Source organism: Schistocerca cancellata, chromosome 2, assembly GCF_023864275.1.
Source record: "Schistocerca cancellata isolate TAMUIC-IGC-003103 chromosome 2, iqSchCanc2.1, whole genome shotgun sequence".
NCBI classification, from domain to species: Eukaryota; Metazoa; Arthropoda; class Insecta; order Orthoptera; family Acrididae; genus Schistocerca; species Schistocerca cancellata.
Window position 1 is genome coordinate 1057671129 of NC_064627.1, and position 27862 is coordinate 1057698990.

General features: G+C 43.4%; 1 protein-coding gene across 8 annotated transcripts in view; it reads right to left on the reverse strand.

Annotated features, from left to right (window-relative positions):
- LOC126163054 (uncharacterized) overlaps positions 1 to 27862 on the reverse strand; it is an 83816-nt gene that overhangs the window by 49219 nt on the left and 6735 nt on the right. For 7 of the 8 annotated variants that reach the window (XM_049919951.1, XM_049919953.1, XM_049919952.1 and 4 more), the window contains exons 2-3: positions 6511 to 6659; positions 3329 to 3533 (exon numbers count right to left, since the gene is read on the reverse strand). In XM_049919951.1, coding sequence (XP_049775908.1) covers positions 3329 to 3510 — 182 coding nt within the window. In that variant the 5' untranslated portion in view covers positions 3511 to 3533; positions 6511 to 6659. The remainder of the gene's footprint in view (positions 1 to 3328; positions 3534 to 6510; positions 6660 to 27862) is intronic. The other variant, XM_049919947.1, reaches the window with a different exon arrangement.

Sequence of the window (27862 nt, forward strand, 5' to 3'; positions counted from 1 at the left end):
CACACTGTGTTTTTCCACCGGCTGCTCCATGAAGGGAGCAGCGGCAGGTGTCTTCTCTTCACCTGTGGCATCCGCACAGATGTCGTGCACCATCTGTGAGCACAATTGCCGCAGTTGGCTGCATGCCTCCTCCGTCTCTGCAAACAAGGTAGCCTTAAAAGCTGCCCTATCTGCGTACATGGTGGCTTTGAAGGCCACAATTGCCTCTTCCGCCGCGACACTGGCGTGGTATTCCGGCCGCTTGTTGGCAGTGGGAACTATCTTCTCGCCTTTAGGTTGAGTTTTCATTCGGCGGTGCTTGCGGTGTTGTAGTCATGTTTTCTCGGTTTGCACTTTGTCTCCAGCGCAGCCGTCACTGGCAAATGCTGGGCAGCAATGCCAGTTTGCCATATGTGACCCACTCCAGCGAGCCGAAGTTGGTGCCTCTTCTTGTCGTCTGTGACAGGTGCACGTGATGTGTGCACCGGCGCGCTTTACGCACCACAACGAGTTACGGCAGTATTTAGCCACATGCCCTTCAGCTTGGCACCTGAAGCACTGAGGCTTAGGGTTCATGCCAACGGGGAGAGCTATGGCAGTTACAGGAAAGCCTAGGAGCTTCCTTATCCCAAAGATGTCACTGCCATATGTCGCAGTTCCCACTACAATGATGTATAGTGGCCTCTTCTTATTTGTCCAGTTGTGCAGCTTAGTGGTTGCACCCCGGAATCTGGCATGTAACAGCCCCTCTTGGACTGTCTTCTCATCGTAGATCCAAGGCAGTCCCCTGATCAGAGCCTTGGATTGCTTCTCGTGCTGTTTCAGTGCAGCCTTCTTCTCCACAGTAGGTGGATCAACAATGTGGGCGGCCACAGCGCTGTTCAGTGTGTGGTGGTCAGCCACGCTCGCTGCCTGCAGCTGGACAATGGCGTCTGAGTCAAGGGACTATACGCCTACTTCTTCCCAGCAGGAGTTGGCTATGGTATCATACATTTCTGCCCATGACCCTCTACTGCACTGGATGTACAGAGGGGGACAGGTGCGCGATGTTCGTCGTGCTTCAGTTCCACATTCCCGGTGGATTGTGGTGTCGAAAGCTGCTTCTCTGTGTCTGACTTCTTCTTCTCCTTCTTCTTCTGCTTGTTTCTGCCCATTCTGTGGCACTAGAACATGACAATTTTGCTGTGTCATAATGATGACGCACGACAATTTGCTTAGCATCATACCACAGTCAGAGCATGGCTTCACAGCTTTTCTTCTAGCCCAGTACAGCTTTTCTTCTAGCCCAGTACAGGTAGCGCACTGCACCAGTGATGCGCACGCCTCCGCTGCTTGAGCGCCTATGGTGGTGATGAGATGAAGTTTTATAAATTGAGACCTTTAAGTCTTTGGACCTTTCACATACATTTTGGAACCATTTAAAATGCTTGAAAAAAAATGAGTCTCTTACTCATCTTTCGAAACTAAAATTATGTTAAATAAGGATAGGACTTGATTTTTATGAGCCTGTTATGTGATGATAAAGTAGGTTTTACCTATGGCAAAAATTTCAATTGTTTATAAAAACTGTTCAACCTAAAAGTGGAAGCTCTCTTTTTCACGGAATGTATAACTATATAGTACTAATCAACAGAAAAGAAAAAAAATGTGGATTGTCATTTTTGAAGGGAAAAAAAAGAAATAAAGAAAGAAAAATTCCATACATTGTACAAAAATTTCAGAATGTTATAGTAAAAGAACTTTGACAGATAAGTCAAAATGGAGGATTTCTTTGCAATCATAAAGCAATATCTTTCAAATAAAAAATCCAACAAATATCTAGAACTGTTCCAAATATACAGCATTTCACTTTTTTTTTTTTTCAAAATTCACATCTTCAAAATGGTATGTGCAATGTCATCTTTGGAGGGCTGTATCTCTGAGAAGATTTTTTTTTTTTTTGTAGAAAACAAAAATACACATTCCTTACTTAGTCCTTCATTTTAACATATTCTAAATTCAATAACATCTCAGACTGTTAAGGTAAGATTTTTTCCTAGGCTGCCCGAATTGATATGGACTATGCCTTACATACATTTTCCTCTATCTGTCTTATTTTCATTTGACTGACCCTTATATTAATATTGTCTGCAAAGTCATTAATATACAACATAAATAGCAATAGTTTCAACATACTTCACTGTGGCACATGCCTGAAGTTACTCCTACTTCTGTCAATGACTCTCCATCCAAGATAATAAGCTGTGTCCTAACCACCAAGAAACCTTCAGCCAGTCACAAATTCTCTTTGATACCTCACTTGATTGACTTTCAAACAAGAAGCACACAAGTGTGATATTGAGCTGAAAGCTCGTGAGACAAAGAACTGAGTTTTAGAACCAATGTGTTGTATTACTGTATGTGGTAGCAAGTGTCAGATAAAAAGAACATACGGACAAGTTTGATAAAGTCCAGACTGTAGAGCAGCTGCTGTTACTCGAGAAGCTTTAATGTTAGATAAGTGGGGAGAAGATAAGCAGTACACAGATTTGGTGGTCATTCTCATACAAAATGCTGTACAGAAATTATAGCAGAGCTTGTGTATGGCCTGAAAGCTTTCCCAGGTGGACCTGCCTGCAACAGGACTGGAGTAGGATGTGTTGGGTGGTGTACTGGAGATGTCTCTCACCTGGGTCTTCAACAGGGGTATGACAGATGTGCCACATCTCTAAATCCTGCCATTTTTGTTTCCTATTTCCTATTGATCCCTTTTTCCTTGACAAATGAACTATTTTGAAGTTCTGGGAATGAAACTCAGAGTCTATTTCCTTTTCTGTGCATCTGTCAATGATTTTCCAGCTGTTATTATGTCTGTCATTGGTAAATTAAAACTTCACTTTGTCATAATAAAAAAAGGACTTTTGACATAACAAGAAGAGGCCTCAAAACACCCTTTTGTTACCTTCAATTGAACCAGTTTTCTTGTCGCTCCCCCACCACTTCAAGATATGGAAACTCTGGCAGTGAAGTTTGGAATTTAACTATCTTTAGGGTTTCTCTCTTCAGGAATCATCAAATGTATAAAACTTTACATCTGATCTTCCACTACTGAACAGTTGTTTCTATATCAACAATTTGTGACTGTGTATGGTACTTTAAGATGGTTACTGATATGCTCCTGATTATGCAAACAGAAGGAGCAAACAGTGGTATAATTTATTTTCATACCTATAATCACAAGAGTATCCTACACAGTAATCACTCACCAATAACACATGGCATATTACCTGTTTACATCCAACAATTGTGGTGCATTAAGTGTTAAATTTACAAGTAGCACAAGACACTGACATTCATGTGTTAAACTCACCTGCAATGCATGGTTGCAAGCTGGACAAGGTGCTCCCTTATCCCTGTGTGTAAACTTGAAAGCACAAGCTTTCTGAGCACATCAACACAGTCTGACGATCTGTGTACTGCATCCAATACTACATCAAAAAATGCTCCAAGGGTCAGCGAGTACAGAGACTGCACTGGCCGAAATGGTGGCATGATGGATGTTCAATCTACAAAAACTGGCACAGACATGAACACATATGAGGAAATTACAAGTTTTACTCCTTGATTTAATTGCTTTTTGTTGTTAATTGAAATGAACCTAATTTTACATGCAGGCTTCCCATGTTACAATACAGAAACATTACTCCTCAGGTAACTCTTTACAATCATGAGTGTGTCATCAAAATAATTATTTCATACCTAAAGTTACCTCATTATTAAGTGTGTGTGTTTTTAAATTTTCTTAACTGATTCTAAAATGAAAACGATGGTTGCTGAACAGTCTTAACATGCTAAGACATTACTGGGACAGTTACTTACAAAGTTATTACTGTTCAATTTCAGTGTTTTTCTGCTTTAGACTGCCATATTCACGTACATGAACTGATGGTAACCACTTAATGTGTGTCAGGTCAATTAGTGTTGCTTCTTTCACAACAAAACTAATTAATCTTATTTTATCAAATTTGACATTAAATTATGCCTCTTATGTTATATTCCCTTGGTTCATATCTCGTAACACTAATCTTAATGAGAAATTGTGACAAGTACAATACAATCAATTGACTTTCTCAGTTTGACCCCATTGTTATGTCAGAGGTAGAGACTGTGTGGATATTTAACAGAATTTTGACAGAACAAGTTTCGAATTTTTCTGTGAGCATTAAATGTGTGAATATTTCTGAACGTGGGCCTTACACAAATGAGGAAACATTTGTAAGTTCATACGCAAAGTAAGCATCCAATGGGCTGACAGAAAATGTTTTTCCATCTTATGTGTACAATAAAATAATTTTGCATTCCAATTATCAGAATGTTCTGCAGATTTTGTTTTCTAGTCAAGTTACTCCTCAGGTGTCGTGCAGTAAGCTGCATCTGCCAAGAGAAATAATGCCATTCCCAACAACCGCTGCCACAGCGAAATAGACCAAGGGGATAACAAAACATTTAGGCAGCAGCATCTACAAGAAGATTGTTTAACACAATCTTCTCACTATATCCTCGTGTGACAATAATGTGTAGCATGTAGTTGCAGGATCAGCAAATATCACTAGAACTGTCACTGAGTATGAAACTCCTTGACAGATCAAAACTGTGTGCTGGTAAGAGACTCTAACATGGGACCTTTGCCTTTCGCAGCAAGTGGTCTACCATCTGAACTACCCAAGGACGACTCATGAACCGTCCTCACAGCTTTAATTCCACCAATACCTTGTCTCATACCTTCCAAACTTCACATAAGCTCTCCTAAAGACCTTGCAGAACTAGTGCTCCTGGAAGAAAGGATATTTTGCCTAGATACGGCTTAGTCACAGCCTGACAGAATTAAAGCTGTGAAGATGTGTCTTGACTCATGCTTGGGTAGCTCAGATGGTAGAGCAGTTACCCGCAAAAGGTGAAAGGTCCCGAGTTTGAGTCGCAGTCCGGCACACAGTTTTAATCTACCAGGAAGTTTTATATCAATGCACATTATGCTACAGAGTGAAAATTCATTCTGGAAACATCCTGGCAGCAGCTAAGCCATGTCTCCACAATCTCCTTTCTTCCAGGAGTGCAAGTTCTGCAAGGTCTGCAAGAGAGCTTCTGTGAAGTCTGGAAGCTAGGAGACAAGGTACTGGCAGAGTTAAAGCAGTGAGGAAGGTTCACAAGTCACACTTAGGTAGCTCAGATGGTAGAGCACTTGCCCACGAAAGGCAAAGGTCCCGAGTTAGAGTCTGTGTCTGACACATAGTTGTAATCTGCCAGGAAGTTTCATATCAGTGCACATTCTGCTGCAGACTCAAAATTCATTATGTCACTGAGGATTTTCGATATAATCCAAACAGATCTGTTTACTGTGGAAACTCTTACGTGTTGAGAATAGTATATTTGATAAAGTATGAATTACCCAATTACCTAGATTTCATGGTTGTAGATCTTGATGCCCTGCATGATAAATGGCAATGATCACTAAAAACAAGCTTGTATTCTTATGGCACATATACAACTGTTTTTCTACGACAGATATCAATATGATCAGGTAACATGGTGAATATTTAGCATAACTCAGGAACCAACAGCAATTTTAAAAGTAGCTGTTTTTCTGCTAATTTTACTATGCAGAAATTAACTTACATACAGTTTAATGATGATTAATTACTTGTGGAGTTTGTAATAGCTGCTTCAGCAATCTAAGGAACAACAACCAGTACACTTAACTCATAAAATGCAGGTTCTCATTGTTTCTGTTATTGTTGATATTCATTTTATGTGCATAAGGTCATGGTCCAAGGCATAATTCTCTGTCTGATATTTCATCACCCAAAGACAGAGATGTCAGCATAGGATTTAACAACTCACAAAGTAGTTAATAGTCTCAAACAAACTCAACAAGCCATGCAACGGTTGGATCACGGTGTCACCCGACTGCTGCATAAGATCGCAGAGTTGCGCCTGGCATATGTTATGGAGCCAGTAATGGGGAAGAGTTGGTGCTGATTGTTTTATTCAGCACTAAAGCCACAACTTGTCTAATCTCAGTACTTCTTCTTTTCTGTTGAAATTGTTTTTGTGCTTTTGAATTTTTATGACCTTTCTGTACATTCTAGCAGAGTAATGATTAGAACTTGCTCTCGATGATGGCATCATGAAGTGAAGCTCTGCTAGCTAAGCTTTTTTTATGACTACAACTACTTTCCGAGTCATTTAAGCCTCTGATGATGTCTCCAGCATTGGTAGATGAAACATTAGGCAGAGAATAATGCACTGACTATGGCCTTACGCACATAAAACAAATATCAGCAATAAAGCAAGAACATTTAGCTACAAAACCTAAAATGGTAGAAAAAATAAATTTTAAAAACAATGGTGATAAGCATTATTATTGTATGAGAGTTGGACCTAGCTGCTTATGGCAATTTCTGTACTCTCAACACAATTTTTTTGTATCACATTGAAAAAAAGAAATAATCCACAAAAATATATATCTTATTGTAAAACTATATCAACACTTACCTACTTTTTCCTTTTGTTTTTAAATTTCACTTCAACTACTGAGGAAAGAGCCATTCGCTAAGTACACTGATCCAATATTTACTTCTGCATCTACAGGTGACCATTCTTTATTTGTCATTTGCTGTGTAATGTTTGGTTTTAACTATAACCTGTAAACATTTAGGTGAAATGTAAAACAATGATACATGCATAAGCTTCAGATACGTAACACTAGCTACAAGGAAAATCAAATTACAATTAAGTTTGGATATATTTATTTTCAAGTTTATCAAGGAGCAGCAAGGTGGGATTATATGTGTCATAAAATTTCTGGATCTCTGAATAAGAGGTTTCATCATATCATAGAAGAGAAGAAAGCTTGCTATAAAAGCCACATCAGGATTTTCACCAATGACCTCTTTATTAACCTCTATTCACTTTCCTAATTACCTTTTCTTTCCTCCAATAATTTCTTAAATCCTAATTGTTAAATAAAAAGCTATGCTTGTACTCATTCATTCATAATCTGCTGCACATCTTGAGTCATTTAAGAATACAACAACCTTTATGGTTAGACAAGAGTTTGAACCCTGCTATTCCTTCTCACATAAGGGTCCAGTACCTTAACCACTGCACCACCTGACACATTATTTCTTTGTAGAGTAGGAGGTGATTAACAGGAAAAGCACACATCAATGTTAGAGACTAACACAATTTTAAAAATCTTGGGTTGTTCTGTAGACAGATTAGAGACTGGGAAGAGCAACCACAAACTTGGTCAACCGCCTGCACATCATTTCCTAAAGAAGGCTGATTACTCAGACAGCAGAAAGCGATTAGAAAAAAGGGCATTCAGTCAGGAAATAGCGAACCGTCAAAGGTTGATGACAATGTGTACGTAGTGGTAGGGGGATCACCACCTATCAAATGACAATGGCTAAAATGTCACTGCCCAATATGCAATCTAGCTAAAATAATATAGTGGCCAGAGGGGGTCGGCCAAGTTGCTGAGAGAGGTTTAATTCCCCAGAGCTTGTTCCCATGAAGAGAAGGCTAGTGGTGGTGATGAAATGACACGCCTGCTGACAGACGGCAACATGAAGATCACTGGAAGGAAGGGAAGAGCTAGTGGGCCGAAGCAGGAGGACTGCAGCCTTGGCAGCATCGTCAGCAGCCTCGTTTCCCGTCAGACTAATGTAACCAGGAACCCACATAAGCAAGTACAAGCAAGTGGAAGCTTTTTGGACCCACTGCACTAAGGGGTGGACTGTGTACAGCACACAAAAGTTCGGAGGGGCACCCAGAGAATCGGAGCATATGACACAATTAAAAAACCTGTGTTGCCAGATATAATGCATGGGCTGATAGAGAACGAAGAGCTATGCTGCAAATACTGAGCAGTGTTCTGGTAGTCGATACTGAATATGGTCATTGCTAATGATGAAGGCACACACAACACTACAGTCAGTCTTAGATCTGTGTACACGAAGGCACTATTGCCAAGTTATGTGTGAAGGTCGAGAAACTTACACTGATAGATCTAATCTGGAGTAGTTTCCTTAAGAAGCGAATGAAGTCCACGACAAATGCAGGCTGCCAGGAAGCCAAGGTGGTGAAGGCTTCACACACATCGGTAATGTAGCAGGTAGCATGAAGTTAAGTTGCCGGAGCAATAGCCGAAAGCAAACTCCAAGAGGTAACAGAGAAGAAGGACGCACCGCATACTGGCGGTCAAGGGCGTCATCAAAGGAGGCGGCATAGGATGGGTGGCTGGGCATGGCAGACAAATGGCACATGTATCTGCTGAGGAGAACATCATGATGGTATGACAGCAGTAATTCGGGAGCTTCTGTAGAGAGGCTCTTAACAAGGCTAGTGTAAAAGACACCAGTGGCCAAATGCATTCCGCGATGGTGGATTGTATTAAGATGGTGTAAGATGGACAGAAGTGCAGCTGCATAAATGAAACACACATAATCTAGTTTCCAATGTACAAGGGATTGGTACAAATGGACAAGAGTGGTCTCATCCGATCCACCAGAAAGTGCCGCCTACGACACTTAGGACACTGAGGGACCAATATATAGTGGATGGCCAGGTAAGTCATGTGGGAGGACCAAAACGTTTTCTATCAAGCATGAGCTCCAGGAATTTTGTAGTTTCAGCAAATGGAAGAGGTCCAAGATCTAAAGACGGTGGAAGAAAGCCATTGTGCCACCAGAAATTCATACAAATGGTTTTGCCAGTGGAAAAGCGAAAGCCACTGTTGATGCTCCATGAGTAAAGACGATTGAGCCATCACTGCAGACACCACTCAAGGAGTACAGTCCATCGAGATGGTTGGATAGTTTAAAAGAGGGGGGGAGGGACCAAAAAGCTAGGTCATCAGACCCTCGTTCCAATTAAAATATTTCCATAAGGGTGGGAGTAAAATAATAGAGACATACAAAACACAGCTGGAAGAAAGGAGAAAACCACAAGAATGACAGAAGGGCAAGAAATACTAAAATGGACAAAATCGGACACGAAAATCACAGTGAGACGCAAGAAACATGTAGAAGAGATCAAAACAAGAGAGCAGATTACCATGGCTGGCTGACCAAGAGAATAAAAAGGAGAAGCCAGCCACTCTGCAACACATTAAAACCTCAACCCTAAAAGTGGTAGGGTGGAAGACACACAGGGTCAGAGGACATGCACTAAAACTTAGATCAAATGATAAAACCCTCCCTCACGAATAAAATGTAAAACTAAAGCTGCTGTTGAGGCATTGTCACCCAACACCGAAGATAGGGTGCTGGGAAGCTTAAAACTCTGCCGCAGAGCGTCTAAAAGTAGGCAGTCCAGCAAGAGGTGGACGAACGTAATTTGTGAGCCACAGCGACACTGAGGTGGGTCCTCGTGATGGAGGAGGTAACCACGCGTTAGCCATGTATGGCCAATGTGGAGCCGGCAGAGGACAACTGAATCCCTGTGAGAGGACCACATGGAAGACTTCCACACATTCATAGCCTCCTTAATGACGCGCAGTTTGTTGTGTGTACTGTTATGCCATTCTGTCTCCCAAAGCCAAAAAACCCTGCAGTATAAGACAGAAAGCAGGTCAGTTTCAGAGATGCCCATCCCCAGAAGCAGTTTCCGCATAGCTTGTTTGGCCAGCCTGTCAGCAAGTTCATTGCCTGGGATTCCGACGTGGCCTGGGGTCCACACAAACACCACTGAATGACGGGATCATACCAGAGCATAGATGGACTCCTGAATGGATGCTACCAAAGGATGGCAAGAGTAGTACTGGTCAGTAGCTTGTAGGCTGCTCAAGGGGTCAGTACACAGGAGAAATGACTCACCAGGACACGAGTGATGTGCTCAAGAGCATGAGGTATGGCTGCTAGATCTGCAGTGAAAACACTGCTGCCATCTGCCAAGGAGTGCTGTTCAATATGTCCTCCATGAACATACGCAAAGCCTACATGACCATCAGCCATCGAGTCATTGCTGTAAACCACTTCATGGCCATGGTACCTGTTGAGAATTGAGAGGAAGTGATAGCGGAGAGTCACAGGGTTAACGGAGACGTTAGGGCCATGCGAAAGGTCCAGAAGAAACTGCGGCCTAGGTGTACACCATGCAGCTGTACGCGAATGGACCTCGAGGAGAGGTGGTAATGGGAAGGACTCCTGTTCAGACAGAAGGAACTGGACGTGAACCGCAATCATAAGCCCTGACCTGGGCCACCGATGCGGGAGATGAACTGCCGTGGTTGGGAAAAGGGGATGGTAATTCAGATGTGCAGGAGAACTATGAACACGTGCAATGTAACTGGTGAGCAGTTGTGCATGCCTAACCTTCAATAGAGGGACTCGAGCCTCCACCAGGACACTGGTCACCGGATTCACTCTAAAAGCTTCCGACGCTAGGCAAACGCCACAGTGGTGCACTGGGTCGAGTAACGCAACACTGAGGGCGCCGCTGAACCTTAAACCAGACTCCCATAGTCAAGGTGGGATTGAACAAGGGCTCTGCAGAGCTGCAGCAGCGTAGAGCGATTTGCACCCCAGTTGGTGTTGCTCAGGCCGCAGAGGGCATTGAGGTTCTGCCAGCACTTCTGCTTAAGTTGATGAATGTGAGGTAGCCAAGTCAATTGGGTGTCAAAAACCAGACCTCCACTACAGTGAGTGGGTATCATTAAGGTAAAGTTCTGGTTCCAGATGAATGGTACGACGCCGACAGAAATGCACGACACATGACTGAGGCTGAAAACTGGAAGCCGTGGGCTAGAACCCATGACTGCGCCTTGTGAATGGCTCCCTCTAGGCGCCGCTCATTAACACTAGTACTGGAGGAGCAGTACAAATCATCCGCATACAGGGAAGGTGAGACCGTCGGCCCTACAGCTGCTGCTAGACTGTTAATAGCCACTAAAAATAGACACACACTATACGGAGCCTTGTTGAACGCCATTCTCCTGAATAAGGGGGGGGGAGGGGGGGGTCTGAGGGCAAGCTGTGGGAGGCACCGACTTGGACTTTGAGAGTACGGAGCGACAGGAAGTTTTAGATAAAAATCGGGTGCGGACCCTGAAGACCCCACTCATACTATGTGGCAGGGATATGATGTTACCAGGTTGTGTCATATGCTTTACAGAAGTCAAAAAAGAAGGCAACCAGATGTTGGTGTGTGGAAAAGGCTGTTTGGATGGCAGACTCGAGGGACACAAGATTATAAGTCATACAGCGTCCGCCGCGGAAGCCACCCTTACACGGAGGCAGCAGGCCACATGACTCCAGAACCCAACCCAACCGCTGAAACATCATATGTTCCAGCAGCTTATGTCACTTGTAGTCAGACGTCAACGAGAGATGTTTAATCATCTGACTGTGGATCCGAGCCTGCCCAGGAGCTGTGTTGGGCCACTGTGCAAGGGCGCTAAGGAGCTCCCACTCTGTGACTGGAGCGTTACAAGGTTCACTGTGGTGTGTAGTGAACGAGAGGACTTTCCATTCCATCTGCTGTTTGAGGGTGCAAAAGGCTGGGGGATGGTTCTCCGACACAGAGACACAAGCATAGTGCTCAGCAAAGTGCTTGGCAATCGCGTTTGCTTGGATAGATAACATGCCATTGATGTTAATGCCACAGACACCTGTTGGGGTCTGGTACTCAAAAAGATGTCTGATCTTCGTCCAGACTTGGGAAGGGGACGTATGGCACCCAATGGTCGACACATACCTCTCCCAACACTCCTGTTTCCATTGTTTTATAAACTGGCAAATGCGGGCACAGAGCCACTTACAGGCTATGAGGTGCTCCAGGGAAGGGTCCTGCTTATGTCACTGTAGAGCCCGCCGACGCTCTTCAATTGCCTCAGCGACTTCCAGCAACAGTCAAGAGACTGTCTTTCACCGGGGGGCACCCCAAAGAACAAGGGATCACGTTTTCTGCCGCAGAAATGATTGTTGTAGTGACCTGCCCAACAACAACATTGATGGCACCATGTGGGGGAGATTCAGCGGTGACAGCAGAAGTGAAAGCTCCCCAGTCTGTCTTGTTTAAAGCTCATCTGGGTAGGCGTCCGTGGGAATGATGTCAGGGAAGTGACAGGAAGATGGGGAAGTGGTCACTACCACACAGGTCATCACGTGCTCTCCAGTGGATAGATGAGAGATGGCCAGGACTTCAAACTGAGATATCAATGGCCGAATGTGTGCCATGTGCCACACTTTTATGTTGGGGGCACCTGTATCTATAAGGCAGAGATCGAGTTGTGACAGTAAATTTTCGACCTCCCTACCTCGGCCAGTAGGCTTGGCGCCAACCCACAAGGGGTTATGTGCATTAAAATCTCTCAAAAGCAGGGAAGTTTTAGGGAGTTGATCAATCAATGCAGCCAATACGTTCAGGGGTACTGAACCATCTGGAGGAAGATATATGTTGCAGACAGTTATTTCCTCCGTCATCCTTATCCTGACAGCCACAGTTTCAAGAGGGGTTTGAAGGAGCACTGGTTCATTACAAACTGAGTTCAGGACATAGAAGCAAACTCCACCTGACACTCCATTACAGCTGCAGAGGGCAGGGGTCCACACTGCCAGGTACCAAGTTTCCTGGAGGGCGATGCAGAAAGCAGGTGTAAAGCTTAACAACTGCTGTAGCTCAGCCAGGTGGTGGAAAAAAACCACCATAATTCCACTAGAGGATTACGTGATCGTGAGACTGGGAATGCATGAAACACTTAATGAGGCAGTCAATGCCTCAGGATCACCTGCTGCCAGCAGATGAGTACCTGTGCAATCAAGATTCACTGTGTCTGAGGGTCCAGCGAGATCTAGGTGCCACAATCTCCACCTCATCCTCAGACACAGAGCATGTGGCGTGTGTGCCACCGCAGTGCCTTGGTTCTTGGGGGTCTTTCTCTTTTTAGGTTTCTCTCACTGCTCCTTGGGTTTGTCCAGCTGGGAGGGCTTCACTGATTCAGTCTCCGGGACTGAGGAGGACCGCGAAGCCCTACGACCAGTTACCTGGGGTTGCTTCAGCTCCTGGCAGGTGTCAGCTTTGCCACTGGTAGGGACCTGGGAAGGGAGTGACCCAAGGGATCTCTTCCTGGCGAGAGGAGCGAAGAAAACTTATGCTTCTCTGACTGAGAAGTGGGGACTGATGTTCCTGATGGTTTTGGGGGGGGGGGGGGGGGGTGCTCCTGAAGTAGGCTGTGCAGGAACAATAGGAACGGAAGTGCCCCCCCCCCCCCCATCAAGGGGGCAGGTGGACTCTGATGGCTCTGAGAGCCAACTGTACCCAGCTGAATGGAAAATCGTAGAACTGTTGTCATAGCGGTGGCATAGGTTGATGCCATATGCACAGGATGTAGCCTCTCATATTTTCTCTTAACCTCAGTGTAGGTCAATCAGTCAAGGGTCTTGTATTCCATTATTTTTCTTTCTTTCTGAAGAATCTTGCTGTATGGCGAGCAAGGTGAATGGTGCTCTCTGCAGTTGACACAGATGGGAGGCAGGGCACAGGGAGTATTGGGATGTGAAGGACGTCCACAATCCCGACAGATGATGCTGGAAGCAGGAAGACATAGGGCCAAACTTCCAGCACCACATAGGGAATGGGATATATGGCTTTACATTGGACGTGCCAGACGAAACGGATAACTCGCCGTTCTAAACTGGCACGCAGCTCATCGTCAGACTGCAAAAGAAGGTCCCTGTGAAATAAGATACTCTGGACCATATTTAAGCTCTTATGGGGCACGATGGAAACAGATACATCCTCCAGCTTGTCACAGGCGAGTAGTGCCCGTGACTGGGCAGAGGATGCTGTTTTGATCAAGACCAACCCTGACCGCATTTTGGACAAGCCCTCCACCTCCCCAAACTTTTCCTCTAAATGCTGCACAAAAACCGAGGTTTCATTGACAAGAAAGATTTCCCCATCAACTCTTGTACATACAAGGTACCGGGATGAATAAGCTTTGCTGCCATTATTAGCCCAGTGTTCTTCCCATAGTTTGACCAGGAGGGGGGGGGGGGGATGATTTGGGGTCATATTTCTTAGCACTGAAGTTAGACCTTGATCGCTTAGAGACTGTTGGTGTTTAACCACCAGCAAGAGATGACGGACTACGCTTCACAGCGTGTCATCCACTCTGATACCACTCACTTCGACATGGAGCCCTCCCCACGGGTACCACTCAGCCACAGCAAAAGTCACCTGGCAGGATGGCCATTGCTGGGAGTCCTGATGTCCCAGGGTCATGGACATCTCCTCCTTGGCAGACGTGGGGAATTAATGGCGCAGGCATCAGCTCTGCAATCCCTGTGTGGTCAGGGGGCTACAACCAACATGGTACATGGCGGCTGCACCACAATGGACTGGCTACCGTGCTGGGTATCAGGCGCAAATAAGCTAAGAAGCCCATTATTGTCAACAGCGTAGAAAGCGATACTGCACAGAGGATGGAGGAAAATGCACCCAGAAGGGTGACCTCACCCAACAACTGGAGAATGAGCGGAAGTGCAGATCCATGTTGACGAAGGAGGCGGGAGATCTCTCTATGCACCATGTAAGGCACCCTCCCCCAATTGGCTCGCTCTTTGGGAAAATTTTGAAAAATGGAGGTCAATCCCTACAGGGGACCATCACATAAAGGCTGAAACATGAGAGACTCCTTTTAGTCACCTCTTAGAACAGACAGGAATACCTCAGGCCTATTCTAACCCCCAGACCTGCAGGGGAACAAGTCCATCGAGAACTGCAATAGATTGCAAAGTCATCGATGAAACAAGTGCCGAGCCAAAGATGCCTGGCATGAAACAGGTCATTAATAGGGTTAATGGTGACAGCAAAGAGGACGATGCTCAGGACAGAGCCCTGAGGCACCGCGGTTTCCTGGATAAAGGTGTCCAACAAAGCCAAACACATACGTACCTTGAAAATACTGTCTTTTAAAAAATTCCTGGAGGAAACGGGACAGGTGGCCTTGGAAACCCCACTCGTATAGAGTACGAAGGACACCAGTCCTCCATCTGTACCGTAGGCTTTCTCCAAATCAAAAAACATGGCCACTGTCTGATACTTCTGCAGAAAACTGTTCATACATAGGTTTACAAAGTGACGAGATGGCCAACTGCAGAACGGCATGCTATAAATTCACATTGTGCAGTGGTTAGTAGACTGTGAGATTCGAGTCACCATAACAACTGGTCGTTGGTTGGTTGGTTGTTTGAGGTTTAAGGGACCAAACAGCAAGGTCATCAGTCCCTTGTTTCAAATAGGCTCTATTCCGCTAATGGGACTTCGCAGTAAAGTCAGAAAAATGAAACGGAAAAAGGTAAAAACATAAAAGGGCAGTCATGTTGTCATTGGTAAAAAACAAAATGAGGGAAATCGGCAAGACAACAAACCCAACACTATGCTGAAGCAGCATAGGCAAGACCACCTGTGACGTAAAAGGTACAACTGCTAGAATGTAGAAATGGGAATAGAAAGACTAACCAAGCCTAAAAAAAAAAAAAAAAAAAAAAAAAAAAAAAAAAAAAAAAAAAAAAAAAAAAAAAAAAACGGGGGGGGGGGGGGGTTAAAACAGAGTAAAACGGGAAGCAAATAGGGTTTCGGTCAGGGAGGGGAATCAGGAATCTCCGAACACTGCTTACAGTGGGAGACACCCAAACACTCACCACCCTGCCCCAACACCAGAGAGAGATTAAAAACCTTAAAACTGAGAATAAAAACCACTTTCCCGGAGGAAACCAAGAACCAGAGAGACCATCCGGGAATCGTCAGCCAACCTATACTTAGCACGCAGGGCCAAAAGAAGGGGGCATTCAACCAAAATGTGGGCTACTGACTGGAAGGGTCTACAACCACATAGTGGGGGTGGCTCATCACGCAAAAGAAAACCATGGGTCAGCCTGGTATGGCCAATGCGGAGACGACACAGTGTGGTCGAGTCCTTAAGGGAGAGGCGAAAGGAAGAACGCCACGGGCCTGGTGTCACCTTAATTGCACGAAGTTTATTAGACAGGGGAGTAGCCTCCCAAGAAGTGGCCCATGACTGTGCAAAGTGGGATTAGATGTGAAGCCGTAAATCCGCTGCAGGAGGGGTTACAGAAAACGGGGGGTAAGTGACTGCTCCCCCAGCCAAACGATCAGCGAGCTCATTACCCGGGATACCCACATGGCCAGGGACCCAAAGGAAGTGAATGGAACAAGCAGCGCGGTGAATATCAGCGAGATGGTCATGGATGGCACAGACCAAGGGATGGCGCGAAAAACACCGGTCAATAGCAAGAAGGCCACTCATCGAGTCCGTACATAACAAAACGCGGTTGTGTTGGGACTGTTTAATAAAGGTAAGGGCCTGGGAAATTGCCATCAATTCCGCAGTAAACACCCCACATGTAGGTGGCAGCAGATGATTTTCCGTTCCGACAGAGGACGTGAAGGCATACCCCACATGATCAGCAGATTTAGAGCCATCAGTGTAGAAAACAACAGCATCCCGAAACTCCCATAAAATTTGGCGGAAAAAGGAACGGAACACCACCGGGGGGTGGAATCTTTCGGACCTCGCCAGAGATCCATCCGAAGTCGAGGCCGAGGAACTAACCAAGGAGGGGTAGAGGGGAGGGAGCGAGGAAGACAGGACAAAGAAGGAAGCTGAAAATCACGGCAAAGAGACGCAAGGTGCAGCCCAACTGGTAGACCCACCCGAGGGTGGGAGTCGGGTGGGCGACGTCCATGGTCTGGGAACAGGATAGAATAGGAAGGATGAGTGGGAGAGGAATGGATACTGAGTGCATAAGACACCAGAAGCTGGGACCGCCGAACAGAAAGGGGGGGGGGATCCCAGCTTCAACCAGGAGACTATCAACAGGGCTAATAGGGAAGGCACCGGTGGCCAAACGGATACCACGATGGTGGACGGGATCCAGCACGTGCAGTGTGGAAGGAGCAGCTGAACCATAAACTTGACAACCATAGTCCAAGCGAGACAGAACTAGAGCACGATAAAGACGGAGGAGGAGGGAACGGTCCGCACCCCAAGAGGAGTGGGCAAGGAAACGAAGGACATTGAGTTTACGGAAACATCCTACCTTCAGGAGTCTGATATGGGGCAGCCAAGTGAGCTTGTTGTCGAAAAGAAGACCCAAGAAACGAAACTGTGGGACCACAGGCAATCTTTGTGCAGCGAGATAGAGCTCTGGATCAGGGTGGATTGTAGTATGGTGACAGAAGTGGACCACTCGCGATTTTAAAGGAGAGAATTGAAACCCGTGTGAGAGGGTCCATGCAGAGGCACGCCGTTCTGCAAATGCCATCGAGGAGGAACTAACCCAAATGCAGAAATCATCTACATACAGGGCAGGGGTGACCAAGGGACCGACAGAGGCCACAAGTCCATCGATAGCAATGAGGAAAAGGAGGACACTCAAGTCAGAAACCTGTGGGATGCCCGTCTCCTGGGTCCGTGGAGAACTAAAAGCAGTACCAACTCGGACTCTGAATGACCGATGGATCAGGAACTGGCGGATAAAAATCGGCAGTGGGCCCCGAAGACCCCACTGATGAAGGGTAAGTAAGATGTGATGGCGCCAGGCCGTGTCATAGGCCTTGCGAAGGTCAAAAAACACTGCAACCAAATGGCAGCGCTGGGAAAAAGCCTGCCGGACCGCGGATTCCAAGCGGAGTAAATGATCGATTGGAGACCGTCCCTCTCGAAAGCCACACTGGTAAGGGGACAATAGATCCCGAGATTCGAGGACCCAATTGAGCCGACGGGCTACCATCCGTTCAAGTAACGTACAAACAACATTGGTCAAACTAATTGGCCGATAGCTGTCAACAGATAGGGGGTTCTTACCAGGCCGATTATTCACATTGATGTATCGAATGTATGAGTCTGGTGACATACTATCTGACTTTTGGAAAAATATCATCCACGCAATTCTGAAGACTGCAAGAGCAAGAATTATCACACAATCAGCTTAACAGCTCATGCAACCAATCTGTACATCAAAGAAGCAGTCATGGAAATAAAAAAGATTCAGGACTGGAATTAAAATTCAGGGTGAAAAGGTATCAATGATATGATTTGCTGATAACATTGCTATCCTGAGTGAAAGTGAAGAAGAATTACATGATCTGATAAATTGAATGAAAAGTCTGAGTACAGAATATGCACTGAGAGTAAATCGAAGAAAGATGAAAGTAATGGGAAGTAGCAGAAATGAGGATTGATGGTCAAGAAGTAGATGAAGTAAAGGAATTCTATTACCTAGGCAGCAAAATAACCAATGACGGGCGGAGCAAGAAGGACATCAAAAGCAGACTAACACGGCCAAAAAACGATTTTCTGGCCAAGAGAAGTCTGCTAGTGTCCAACATAGATCTTAATTCGAGGAGGAAATTTCTCAGAATGTACGTTTGGAGCACAGCTTTGTGTAGTAGTGAATCATGGACTTTGGGAAAACCAAAACAGAAGAGAATTGAAGCATTTGAGATGTGGTGTTACAGACAAATGTTGAAAATTAGATGGACTGATATAAGGTAAGGAATGAGGAGGCTCTGCGTGGAATCTGAAAGGACAGGAATATGTGGGAAACACTGAAAAGGAGAAGCGTCAGGATGATAGGACATCTGTTAAGACATCATGGAATGACTTCCATGGTACTAGAGGGAGCTGCAGAGGGCAAAAAATGTAGAGGAAGACAAACACTGAATTACATCCAGCAAATAATTGAGGACATAGGTTGCAAGTACTGCTCCTGAGATGAAGAGGAGTTTATGGCGGGTCATATCAAACCAGTAAGAAGACCGACAAGTAAATAAATAAATAAATAAATAAATAAATAAAAGTTAAAGTTATAAAGTTGACGAATTACAAATCATTCTTTCTGAATGCAAAAAATTACAGTTATTTATGTCAGTGAACATTGGTTCACAGATAATGATTTAAAATTATTAATATAATTGAAAATTTGAAGCAGACAAGAGCAATCACAAGGAGGCTCTCAAATACTTACGCATTCTGATACAAAATATAAAATAAGAATGATTTTTATTATGTGAATGAAGCTTATGTATTTGAAAGCTGTTGTGTCAAGCTAAGGGACTTAAATGTCATAGTAGCTTATATTTACAGAGTACCCCAGAAAGCTACAATTGACACTTTTCTAGTCAAATTCCAGTGCCTGCTTGAGAACCTCAATGAAAAAGAAAAGAAAAGTGTGTAATAGCTGCTGACATCAATATTTATCTCATAGTTGAAAGCAGTGATGTGTCAAAATTCATTGACATAATGAAAAACTTTGGCTCCAAAGAAAACTTCATGCAAGCCCCACTACAGTAAATACACAGTTGGCAATCAGTATTGATAATATGTTAACAAATAATGTGTTTGTAGGTGTTTATACATTTTGTTTGGTTTAATATGGTGAGTAGCAACTTTCTTTCACATAATATTGTTACATTCTAACCACTCTGCATTATTCACTGTACTGCCAAAACTTAACAGGGAAATTACATCTAAAAAAAGTCATACAAAAAATGAACTTGTATTAAAATGATTCAACTATATTTAGTAATAAGTTAAGAGAGACTGAATGGCCTTTCAACAACTGTAATTCATGTAGCAGTAACTTTGACAAATTTTTAAATAGTGTTCTTGAAATGTTTAATGAAACTTCTCCACTTATAACCATATGCACGCAGACAGCTGCCACCACCCTTCAGAGAGGAACGGGGTACTTAAAACTCTAGTACATAGGGCGCGCACTATCTCTGACGCAGAGAGTCTAACCCAGGAATTTGAACACCTGAGAACTGTATTTCGAAAAAATGGGTACTCAGAGTGGCAGATTCAACGTGCTCTCTGCCCAACCACTGCAGCACAACCTGTTGAGATGGATGAAGTCACAAGGGAGGAGGTAGGCACTGCATTTATTCCATACACAGGCGCACTCTCAGGGAAAAATCGCCCGCATTCTGAAGAAACACCAGGTCGGAACTGTGTTTTGTCCTCAAAAAAAAAAAAAAAAAAACTCGTGCACTGGTGGAGAGCGCCAAAGATGACCTCGGTTTGAGGAAGGCTGGCGTGTACCAGATTCCGTGTCAATGTGGCAAGTCGTATATTGGTCAGACGATGCGTACCGTCGAGGATCGATGCCGTGAACACCAGAGGCACACTCGACTGATGTATCCGAGCAAGTCGGCGGTCGCTGAACATTGTTTGTCGGAAAATCATGCCATGGAGTATGACCGCACAAGGATTCTGGTACAGACGTCGAGATACTGGGACAGCGTTGTTAGAGAGGCCATCGAAATTCGCACCAATGACGACCTCATAAACCGTGACTGTGGCTATAATCTTAGCAAGGCTTGGGAACCAGCGATTGGGTTAATCAAGAGTAAATCGAGCAAACGTACAGTTGTGATGACCACGGCGGACAGAGCCATCACTCCGATGTCATCTCAGACGCCGTCGCAATCTGTTCCACCGTGCGACCGTGGCGCAGACGGCGGAGGGAGCGCGCCGCGGGCAGAGGGTATTTAAATCTGCCGCCGCCGCGACCGAACCCAGTTCCCTCTGAGCAGCCATAGCGTACGGATCTCCGTGCCGGTTCACAGGAGCTCAGTCCGTCAGTTCACCTGATGATGGCGACATGTATGATCGCCGAAATATTGTGCCCGTTGGACACTATAGACCGGCAGCAAACCCGTGGATATTTTGAATATCATATGCAACAAAATTACTAGTAAATGTAAATAAATAACCATAGCATAAAAGTTTCCAATGCCATGAAGAGGCAACTCCACAAGGAATTGAGATACACTAAAAACAGGCATTTTACTGTGTATGTTAGACATTGTACACCTACATTTCAAAAAAAAAAGTGTGAATGCATCTGACAAATGATAAACAATAAGTTCATTTTACAACCAAAAAAGTAAGACAAGTCAGTGTGGCGCACAGTCAAACCAGAGTTAGGTTTAAGAGTTGGTAGTCATATATAGGATTAAAGTAAATGATAACATTACTGTAAACCCAGCTCAAATATCTGAGTATCAGAGTAAAGTACAACCCTCCAGACTCCACCAAGAAGCTGATTATTTCACAGTTTTTTTTAAGTCTCAATAATGGATGTGGAAAATGTTATATTCTCATAAAAAACACTGTTGGGTGTGATGTGCTACTCACTAAATAGCATCACATAATAGCATCTCCACTACATTTTGAAGTGTATCAAAAACAGACCTCTGTTCAAAAAAGGGCCAAGGGAAGACATGGGAAGCTGTTGAAGGTGTCAGAGATTGTAGCTGCAAACCAGATCCAAAATTTTACTATACAAAATTATAGCAAGTATCCAGTCTGGATGTAGCGAATAACTTTAGTGAAAAGATATGCAAAACATTTGGTCAGACAAATGTTGTAGATATCTCCTGTGGTCTTACAAAAGTCTCTGATGTAGTAAACCCTGCCTTGCTTCTCTAAAAATTCATTAAATATTGGATTAAGGGCAATGCTCTGAAATGGCTTTCTATTTTACAAAGGGCAGCTATTACTTTCAAGTGTAGTGAATTATTATTCTAAATGAAATACAATATCACAAGGTGTGTGTCAATGCTCCTTTTTGGGGGCAATTACGTTCCTATTCTATGTAAATGACTTATCTGTAAGTTTAAATTTTCCTTCAGTTCTCTTTTCAGATGATACAGAAAAAATTCTATGCTCTATCACGAGACCATTAGATACCGAGGAAAACTGGTTCCAGTTAAATGGGTTGAAATTTCAAAACCAAACATTCAAAATGTGTGGAATGTAAAATACAACACAACAATCAATTTATGGAAAAAGTTGAGACATTCAAATTCCTTGGAGTAAATGTGGATAAGCACTTAAGGTGGAATACACATATTGATATCCTATCAAATATAGTAAGTAACCAAATTCCTCTGATATGAGGACAGGAAAAATAGCATATATTATAGTTATGAATATAATAGAGGGAAACATTCCACGTGGGAAAAATATATCTAAAAACAAAGATGATGTGACTTACCAAACGAAAGCGCTGGCACGTCGATAGACACACAAACAAACACAAACATACACACAAAATTCTAGCTTTCGCAACCAACGGTTGCTTCGTCAGGAAAGAGGGAAGGAGAGGGAAAGATGAAAGGATGTGGGTTTTAAGGGAGAGGGTAAGGAGTCATTCCAATCCCATGAGCGGAAAGACTTACCTTAGGGGGAAAAAAGGACGGGTATACACTCGCGCGCACACACACACACACACACACACACACACACACACACACACACACTTATCCATCCACACGTATACAGACACAAGCACACATATACAGAGCCTTTTTTCCCCCCCTAAGGTAAGTCTTTCCGCTCCCGGGATTGGAATGACTCCTTACCCTCTCCCTTAAAACCCACATCCTTTCGTCTTTCCCTCTCCTTCCCTCTTTCATGACGAAGCATCCGTTGGTTGCGAAAGCTAGAATTTTGTGTGTATGTTTGTGTGTCTATCGACGTGCCAGCGCTTTCGTTTGGTAAGTCACATCATCTTTGTTTTTAGATATATATTATAGTTATTTTGAAGCTATCATTAGGTATGGTGTAATTGCTGGGAAGTTTAAATAGTGTATCTTGAATACTGAAACAGCAGAAGAAGTTATCAGATACATGTGTGCTGCACAACAAAAAGGCCCATTATTTTGGAAGCTACAAATCCTAACTGTTCCCTTGATATACATTTACGAAATTGTAATCTTTTGACAGAGCAGACAAAAATTATTTGAGGATAATCATTTTTAACACACACACACACACACACACACACACACACACACACACACACACACACACAAAAAGGACAAACAATTATGCCACCCACACACCAACAGATACGTACAAGACTCCACCGTCTATAGGGATGAAATATATGCAGTATTTCCATCTTGTTCCTGTGGCGGATTTCAAGACTAATTTGTTCTATACAATACATGAAGTCATGTGTATTATATATGGCCAACATTTTCCCATCCGAATTCTGCGTTAGGTGACCAATGGGTAAGACTTAGTATTTATGTGTGGTAGATATGGCCCACGATTGTAACTTCTAAGATCGCTGCGAAACAACCAGATTATAATAGGGGTAGCATAAAAGAAGTTTTCTATTATTAAAAAAAAAGACAACAAACGGGCTTAGGTAGTCCAAATGAAGAAAGGACACAATCACTAATTTTCATCCCCTTCGTACAAACAATACACATTACACAGAGGTTAGTGTTACTCTGTACTACAAGTTCAACATTGATTACCAGGCAATGACCATTAGGACGATTAAGGGTCTTGCCCAAAATTACATTACTCTTGCCAAGGGGGAGCAATCTATAGAGGCTGATCAAGTCTATGAAAAAAGGGCTAAGAAAACACTTTAAAAACCCATAGGTCATGATATGAATAAGACAGCTTTCTGAACTGATGGCACCAATGTGAGCAAAGCTGAGCTGTTTCGACAACATGATCGATCTCATCTTGGCAGTATTGTACAGCAAGCCAATGCAGAACTGGAGATGGCGCTGACTACTGTTGACTAGATGCACATTGCCATGGTGCTGACAGGTACTATTTCAAGATGGTGCTGAACTAGACATGATCTGCACCTCAACAGTATTGACAAAGGGAGATCGGTGGACTTAATTAGTGACTATATAGTAGGCGAGTATGGGACCACACATGGTCAAGTGCCAGTTGTCATGGGTAGGAGGACTAGGTCTTTTTTATGACAAATTGTGACAACAGGCTCTACTCCCTTAAAAGTATCCCAAACCAGTTTAGAGATTTCTTCACCATATACACCAGAGTACACATACCTCACAGGAATTTGTTCAGAATTACCTGTTTTTTATACAAAATATGCAGTCCATTAAAAGTAAAGTACAACAGCTTTAAGTAGAATTAGCAGAAGTACAGTCTCAAACAGCATGGTGGTATGCATTACAGAGCACTGATGTAGAGATAATGAAATACAGCATATGATGCTATCACCACACAAATCTGTTACTGCTGCACCTTAAAGCTAGAGAAGATCTCTCTCTCTCTCTCTCTCTCTCTCTCTCTCTCTCTCTCTCTCTCTCTCTCTCTCTCTCTTCTCTCCCCCCCCCCCCCCCCTGCTCTGCTCTGCTTGTCTGTCTCACATAGTGATAATGTTTAACTTTCTTTGTCAAATTAACTGAAGTCCTGCAAAGAGTCTCAGTCCCCAAAACTAACATAATATTTTGTGTAAATATTATGTGCAAACATTAACATAGGTGTTGTCATTGAAATTAGTAATAACTTTCTAACATTCTGATCACTCTTGGTGTGACACAAATGATAAACACAGCTACTACACCATCCAAAGGTTCAGCACGAGTCTTACCAAGTACATATTTGCAGACATTGGCAAGAGAAATTGTAAAGCACTGATAAAAGATCTTGGCCTTTCTTATCATTACTGTCAGATAACAAAGATGGAGATCAGCTTTGTAAAACCCTCAAAAGAACAGACCTACGTAAGGATCTTTTTGAAATTAAAATTACATAATTTTTCCTAGGGCACTGGTAAATCAAATCTGGGATGAAGTGTATTTGGAAAACAGTGTGTATGCCAAGATCTCTAAATCCTGCATGTTGTTTAAATTAAGTTTTGAGGAGACATTTCCAAAAGAAGCCACTTCCACAACAGCAGCTAAAGAAACCAAATTGTTAACTGTGGGTACATACTAGGAAGTTCTCCCACATGCTAAAAATTTCTCAGTTATTTTCAAAAGCACTACACTGATCTACAGTTCTTACATCATCATCACAGGTATAAAAAAATGTGCAGGAGGGAAATATTTGCTGGAAAAAAACACCATTCAATGACAAAATAATACATAAAGAAACAAAAGCAATGTAGTGTGAGATGTCATAAAACAAGAAACTGGGAAAAGCACACAAGTATAACACACAGATCAAAGATGGAAAGATGGGGGTAGAATACAAGAAAATCCTCAGGAATTGGCAAATTTTGCAAATGAATATTTTAAAGGAAGGTATAAGATGAACATCAACAAAAGCAAAATAAGGATAATGGAATGTAGTCGAATTAAATCGGGTGATGCTGCGGGAATTAGATTAGGAAATGAGACGCTTAAAGTAGTAAACGAGTTTTGCTATTTGGGGAGCAAAATATCTGATGATGGTTCAAGTAGAGAGGATATAAAACGGAGACTGGCAATGGCAAGGAAGGCATTTCTGAGGAGGAGAAATTTGTTAACATCGAGTATTGATTTAAGTGTCAGGAAGTCGTTTCTGAAAGTATTTGTATGGAGTGTAGCCATGTGTGGAAGTGAAACATGGACGATAAATAGTTTAGACAAAAAGACAATAGAAGCTTTCAAAATGTAGTGCTACAGAAAAATGCTGAAGATCAGATGGATAGATCACGTAGCTAATGAGGATGTATTGAATAAATTGGAGAGAAGAGAAATTTGTGGCACAACTTGACTAGATGAAGGGATCGGTTGGTAGGGCACATCCTGAGGCATCACGGGATCACCAATTTAGTATTGGAGGGCACCGTGGAGGGTAAAAATCGTAGAGGGAGACCAAGAGATGAATACACTAAGCAGATTCAGAAGGATGTAGGCTGCAGTAGGTACTAGGAGATGAAGAAGCTTGCGCAGGATAGAGTAGCATGGAGAGCTGCATCAAACCAGTCTCAGGACTTAAGACCACAACAACAACATCATGAAGAAGTTGCAACAGAATTTTCCTAAAATATATGTAGCACCTGTAGTGGCTTACACAGCACGTAAAATAATATTCCAAACAACATAGTTCGAAGTCAGGAAGACAAAACAGAAATTAAAAAGCAAGAAGTCAGGGGGTGCAGGTGAGATGATGATGATGATGGTACTTGGTTTGTGGGGAACTCAACTGGGTGGCTATCGGCACCCGTACAAGTTTCCAATCTTTGCACTGTCCACTCTCGCCCCTTTCCCGAATGACAATGAAATTATAAGGATAACACAAACACCCAATCCCCAGGTGGAGAAAATCCTCAACCGGGCTGGGAATCAAACCTGGAACCCCCTGATTGAGAGGCAACAATGGTAGCCACTAGACCATGAGCCGCAAACAGGTGTAGGTGAGATCTTAATTCCTGTTCTGAAGGTGTGCATAGAGAGCATATAGTAAATGAGCACTTTAATTCAGGTAACTGCTACAAACTGATGTGTTGAAAAAGCTACAGAGAATTGTGTACCTGTGATTGCAGTACAAAAGGTACCTCAAGTACCATCCTCTTCTGTGGATGCTATCTCCTCTGCAGGAAGTATGGGATCTGTCTTTACTTGTCCACTTGACTGCGTGTGGTGTGTCAACGGTAGACCTAGGTGTACTGTACAGGGTAGATGGGGACCAGGGAGGACATAGGGTGTCATACCAATCACCCTAACCAACAAGTTCGAGGTGCTGTCTTTCACTGAAACTGAAACTTAGCCAGTACGACTCATGTAACATATTTTGGGGATATTTGTTTTGTCCTGCGTCAAGAGCAGGCAAACACAAAAGAGTAGGGTCTACTACTCATCGGAAATTCACAAGTACATTGAATAATGGTACCCCTTAGTGAAATTGTGACAAAGGGAGGGAAGGAACACCAGGTGCTCACAATGTGTATGCCTGGGTGCCTCTTTCAACATTTTGAAGAGGGTATTTTGGAAGCCACTGAGGGAACAGAGTGCAACAAATTTCAGATTGTGGCACACACTGGAACACAGGGTGCCTGTTGCCTTGTCTCAGTGGTCATACTTGGGTCATTTCAGTGACTGGCAAAGAAGGTTGAGAAAACCAGCCTTGCGCATTGTGTTTCAACAATGCCCACAACTAGCAGCATTGTCCCCAGAGTTGATCATCATCGCCTGATTCCAAACCAAGTAGAAGGACTGAACCAGGGTCTCTCTCTCTCTCTCTCTCTCTCTCTCTCTCTCTCTCTCTCTCTCTCTCTCTCTCTCTCTCTCTCTCTCTCTCTCTCTCTTTGGATTGAACACAATTCTATGTACAGAAAGCTGAAATAGCAGCAAGATTTTTGGAAAAAAATTGATTGTATATCTAAATGATAGGCTAATGGGAAACAGAGGTAGTACATCTGTCACAGTAAGCAAGAAACTCAAATCCACCGAGACAGACACTGAAGTTGCATGTGACACTGTTTGGGCAAGTCTCAGTATCAGGAGCAAGCATAAAATGGTAATTGGATTCTGTCGCCCAGCAGATTCATCTCCTGATTTAACCAAAAACACCATATAAATCCTCAGTTCACTTGTATCCAAGTTTCCCAATCATATAGTAATCATCAGTGGAAACATTAATCACCCAACAATTACCTGGCAAATTACAGCTTTGTTGGTGGTGGGCATGACAACACATCCTGTGAAGCTTTACTAAATGCCTTCTCTGAAAACTTCCTACAACAAATAGTTCAGAACCCCACTTATAATGAAAATATATATGATCTAATGGCAACAAATAGACCTAACGCCTTTAGTCTGTCCACATCAATACTGGTATCAGTGACCACAATGTGGTTGTGGCAACACTGGTTACCAAAGTGCAGAGGACAACCAAAACAAGTAGAAAGGTGTACACATTCAGTAAAGTAGACAAAAAAAAGTAGTAGCGACATATCTGAATGAGGAGCTTGATACTTTTAACGAGGGGGAGGATCATGTAGAACAGTTGACCATGCATTGGATAGATGCGTACCCAGTAGAACAGTTCATAATGGGAGGGATCCTCTGTAGTATACAGTCACTGTAAAGAAGTTCTAAA